The 5,810-nt window shown below is 32.9% G+C and overlaps 1 protein-coding gene across 1 annotated transcript in view; it reads left to right on the top strand.

The window, feature by feature from the left end:
• Positions 1–587: 587 nt before the first annotated feature.
• LOC106691476 (ankyrin repeat domain-containing protein SOWAHC) overlaps positions 588–5,810 on the top strand; it is a gene marked incomplete at both ends in the record, with an annotated part of 27,081 nt that continues 21,858 nt past the window's right edge. The window contains 2 exon segments of the mRNA XM_014437263.3: positions 588–763; positions 2,192–2,513. Coding sequence (XP_014292749.3) covers positions 588–763; positions 2,192–2,513 — 498 coding nt within the window.

Here is a 5,810-nt window from a genome sequence, read left to right as displayed (position 1 = left end):
AACAAATGGATATCTTTTCTGATTTTAATTTGGTTCCTAAAATTTGAACCTAACTTAAGTGAACTAAAAAATTTTGATTCTTATGCTGTAAAACATAATTCGTTTTACTAAATATTGTATGGAAATCCTACTGAACGAATTTTTAGTGAAAATTTTCTATTCTCGAATTAGTAGATGGAATTTCATTTGCCAAATGCATTATAGGACTCTAGCTCCAAGTTCTTTTGAAATCCAATAACGCATTACTCATGCACTGTTTCTTTTCTGGAATATATTTTTCATTTTATAATTATTTCCATTACTGTTTTAATATTGGATTCCATGAAACAAAATACTTATTTCATCGAGAAATAACTCAAATCATATATTGTATTTTCTGTTTTTGCTTTGCAATGTGTATGTTTTGTAAAAGCGAATGACTTACCTTACATCCTCGTTTGTGAACTCCTGTAATTCACACTGTCCTTATGTTTATTTCTGTCCTTATTCTAGTATGGAAATATTGAAAAATGGTTGGGTTATAAGCATTTCAACAATTCAGAACACTTGTTTGTAACATATTAATAGTGTTTATATTTATGTTCCAGGGCGGAAAGCAGCTGGTACTTCGCAAAAAATACCGCAATGGTGGTGAACCAAGTCTTAACTTGCCCACCGATCTCAACCTTCAGTACACTCCAGTGTACCAATCCCCTACAACGGAATACCCGGAGATGAGCAGAAGGGCATCTCAGGATTCTCTTTTTGCTTCCATAACATTTCGGTAAGTGCTTAGAATTTAAGTTTTTTTTTTAATTTATTTAACTTTTTTTTCATCTCTACATTCTTCAGTTTCTAGTATGTATTCGAGTGAATATATTGTATTCTTATTTTCTATGAATTGTAGAAATAAATGACCCAAAACAGTAACTGTAGTTTGAATTAAAGTTATATTCTTTGATTAATAGTGTCTATTTCTCATGATATGGAATAATATGGTATTATAATATGGACATGGGACTTCCTCATAAGTAGTAATTTAACTGAAATAAAATTTAAGAACGACTTGCATGGGATACTTATCATTTTTTAAAAATGTACCTAAGGATAAGTTAGGAAATCTAATAAAGGGATCCTACTAAAAACAAATTTGTTTCGGTTGTTGGAACCCTAGGGTCTCTGGAAATATACTGTTCGCGTGATCATATAGTGTCTGTTTCCATTTGTTGTTTAATTTTTGTGTTCAGTACTGTAAAATAATGACATCATAATACACTCAACTAAGTGTAGATTAATATTAAAGCTCACCCTGGTTCAGTAAAAAGTTTTGATTGAGTACCGCATATGAATTCGGCTCTGGGTCTTATAAGAACGCTAATTATTGTTAATACGATAAAAATTTCAATAATGTGATATGTTCTATTCTCATTATGAAATTAATTATTTATGTAGAACTATATAATATGGCACTTACTCAGTAAATACCTTATTAAAATGGCTGTTACAGTTTGCTGCATAAGATGATGGGTACTTATCACGAATGCTCTGTTCTTTTGCGTTATAACCTACACTGCTATGATTGCAGATTTAACCGATTCACAGTGTTCGACTTACTCTGGTTAAGCTCGCTTTAGGGATAAGCAAACCCTGAATAGATTCTTTTCAGTTAAGTTTGGGACCTAAATCTAGATACATACGAATCACTTTATAGTGTTATGACCGACACAATTGTCAAGAGTTTTCTTATTGCGTAAAAGTGGGTGCAATTTCAGCCACCATGTTCTTTATTGCTTAGAAAATTTTCCTGGATTTTCCATGGAGAGGGCAAAGACAGAAGAAGTCATTATTATATTTTAGAGCATATTTTCCCCTGTCACATTGATGTTACTGGAAATCTCCTACGTTCTATCAGGGATTACTTCGGTTATTGGTCCAGAAAATCTAATATTTGTTAGACTGTAGTGTTCTTGGTTTGGATAACGGAAACAAAAACACTAAAAATAGTATTCAGGGCTGACCCAACTGAAGAATGCTCGTAATGCAGTGGGGAAGTTGTAGTTTTGGGTTCTGTTGTAGAGTAAAGCACGTAGACTTAGATTTTAGTGTTACTACTATCAAACTCACGGGTTTGTAATTAGTATTCTTACTATATTCCTTTCTAATTTCGTTAGATATTATTATTGTAATTCAGTTATTCATTTTTAATGTTCAGGTCTCCCCTCACATCCCCAATGACCCCATCTCTCCCAGGGACTCCATTGTCAGATGTCTTCTTGCCATCTCCTGTCTTCGCGGGAGCACCATCTACTCCAATTAGCTCCACGGCACCTTCGGTTCCTTCAACAACACCTGTTGATGTTCCCGCAATGCCGTCTGCAGTTTTTCGTACTCCGACAACACCTAGAGATCCTCCTGCTCCTGTTTCCAGTCCTCAAGAAACGCCAACAGCTGATCCGCCGCCTGTCCCGCCTCGCAGGAGGAGCTCTGAACTTAAATTGCAACAGCACCTGGAGGATGTTAATGCAGAAAACAAGGTAATCACTTGCGTATTTTAATGACAATTCTGTATTTGCTTTTGTAGTATTATTCAAGATTCTCAGTATTCCTGTAAACTTTAAGTTTATAGGATATTAAAATAATGAAGACTAATAATAAAGCCAAGTTTAGTAAATTTATTATTACTATGAAGAAAATCCAAATGAGGTGTTGCAAGGACCAAATTTGGAAGGAAGCTGCGGATCAGTATGAAAATGATCCAATATTAATTTTATTAAATTCCATCCCTTACTCTCACTTGACCATGTGCAGAAATATTTTCATAAAACGTATATTTCAAACACGGTATGAATTAAAATATTTTTAAATTTTCTTGAGAAAAGTTGTTATCTCATGAATGTTTAGACATACGATATGCTTCACAAAATGGAACACTATTCTACATTGAAGTTGTTCGTATAATCTGTTTTAAAATACTTAGTGAATAAGTATGTAAATAATTTACTTTTTTTGAGAACTGCAATTTTCTTTATTCTTGCCAAAATAAAGTCTATTAAATAGTGATTTTTTTTTTTTTTTGGGGGGGGGTGGATATATTTTAAACTGAAAAAAAAAACCATGTCTATTGTACATACTGATATTTTCGAAAATTGACTCCACACAAAAACATTTGTGTATTTACGCGTAGTGAGATCCGAAAAAAAAATTTAACGTTCCCTTGAATAAAATGAACTTCCGGTGATCCGCCGAGCTTGCAACCTATTCTAAACCTGAGAAAATGTCAAAAAGCAGTAATATCTTATCCAACTTTTCAATTAACTATTACACTGCTGTGAAACATCTAAACATCCATGTAGTGTCAGAATTATATCATATTTTCGTTTATTTTATCTGGATTTATTTTTTAAAAATTTTATTGTTTTTTTAATATCGGTTTCCATGAGATAAAAGACTCATTTTAACTCAAATCATATACTGTATTTTCAATTTCTGCATTGTGTATGTTTTGTAAATGTGAATGACTTACCTTACATCCTTGTTTGTGAACTCCTTTAATTCACACTGTCGTTATGTTTACTGCTGTCCTTATTCTTGGATGGAAATATCATGTTTAGAGGTAAGTTTATAGCTTTATGTGGTTTTGTCTATATTTGCTAAAAATCTGCATTTTTATTTTTTTATCAGGTTACATTTCGAACATCTCAGGTCACTTCTTCTAATATTGATGACACACCCGTTTTACCTCTTTATACAGACAATAAATTTCCTGACCATGAGTTAATAGTTAATTAATATCATCCTTAATTTTACTGTTAGTTCATGTCATCAATTAAAACACTTGACCAAATATTTCGGAGCTAATAAACTAAATTATATGATAAAATACAAGCTATGGACAATTAATTTATATTTTGTTCTGATAAATTATTTTATTGCTGAGAACTTTTGCATTAGATATGTTTCTTTCTTCTCTGTAATTCATCGGACATGTCAGTGATATTCTCATTTGCGTAAGGAATATAATATTATCAACAAAGTCTATTCAACACACAAAATTTGTAAAACTGCATACTTTAAATGACCTTTTAAGTAATAGTTTACATAATAATGAGTGATCATGTTGCTCCAATATAAAATATCTCTCCAATTTTACGGTTAAGCTCCAGCTGTCCCATTTTTATATTAACTTTAAATTGTACCCTCTGAGGCTTCATTGCAAGTTCTTACATGAATGGACGTTTTATTAGGTGGGCTATGAATTTTCGGTTGAAACCTGAGGGTCTGAATAATTTTGGATATGAAAATTGGAAATCTATTGAGCCGTTCAACTAAACATATTTAGTACAGTATTTTGTTTTCAATTTTCGCTAAACATTCTTGTAATATCGCTGTAATTTGAGCAATAAAGCCTTTGAATTGGTTAAGTCTTTAGCTTATATTATATAAGAACACGCGAACTGTATAAACATTTTCAGGTTTTTTTAGCTCGACCTGTTTCAAAACATTCACGATATCCAGTTGAATAATTTGAGCTATCAGAAATAAAAATCGCCTGAGGCGTTTGCTCAATGGCCACATACGAAACAGCTGATACTTATCCTATGGCGCTTTGGAACTAACTTTAGAGGGACCCGTGCCTAATTCACCTTTGGGTATTATCAGTTTTGGATATCGAATAACTGGAGACCAACTTAGAGGAGCGAACATGGTTATTGATTGGGTATTGTAGGAGTAGTAAATAGTAAAAGAAAACTATTTATTGTTAACCTAAGTTTCGCCCCACTTTGCAGGGCGTCGTCAAGGCTGTCTGATTGAAGAAGATATGGCAACTACTGGATGTCATCTCTTCTTCAATCAGACAGTCCTGATGACGCCCTGCAAAGTGGGGTGAAACGTTAGTTAACAATAAATAGTTTTGAGGTGTAGATAGTTGACAGTAGATTAATGCTTGAAGAAGTTTGTCGGGGGGTGCGGTCAGCAAAGAACAACATAAATAAACAAAACCATATTTATTTTGCTTGAAGAAGTTTGTCGGGGGGTGCGGTCAGCAAAGAACAACATAAATAAACAAAACCATATTTATTTATTTTATGCTGACGTTTCGACCTGAGTTTCAGGTCTTCATCAGGGGTTGTGGCGTAGAGGGAAGATTGGTAACTGTTACCAGTCTTCTTCAGTTACCCATCTTCCCTCAACCACAACCCCTGATGAAGACCTGAAACTCAGGTCGAAACGTCGGCATAAAATAAATAAATATGGTTTTGTTTATTTATGTTGTTCTTTGCTGGCCGCACCCCCCGACAAACTTTTTCAAGAATAAATAGTTTTCTTTTACTCCTTTCATCTCTTCAATTAGACAGCCCTGCAAAGTGGGGCGAAACTTAGATTAACAATAAATAGTTTTCTTTTATTATTTTCATACCTTTATTGCCGCCACCCGGACTATATTCTTAAAATCTACTTCATATGGTCAACTATCTTCTTATAGTTTTCTTTTACTATTTTGATACCTTTATTGACCGTCACTCGGACTATCTGCCTAAAATCTACTTCATAGGGTCAACTATCTTCTTCCAACTTTTAATAAAGCGCTAATAAGAATTCATAATAGAAATTAAGATTGGTGACTTCTCCACTAAATTCCCTTTTTTTTCTTTTTATTTATTTTTTTTTTTCTGTATGTCATTTGTCAAAACCCTTATATATATGTGTGTGTGATTTTGTTTCTTTTTTTTGCTATAAGTAACTGTGAAATTAAACAATTTTAAACTATCCAAATGTATGTTTGTATATTATAATTATTAGTAACCATTATCATACTTAATAATCTAACA

The sequence above is a fragment of the Halyomorpha halys genome, unplaced genomic scaffold (assembly GCF_000696795.3).
Source record: "Halyomorpha halys isolate HHAL.00 unplaced genomic scaffold, Hhal_1.1 Scaffold2394.1, whole genome shotgun sequence".
NCBI lineage: Eukaryota > Metazoa > Arthropoda > Insecta > Hemiptera > Pentatomidae > Halyomorpha > Halyomorpha halys.
This window is presented reverse-complemented; position numbering and strand designations above follow the sequence as displayed.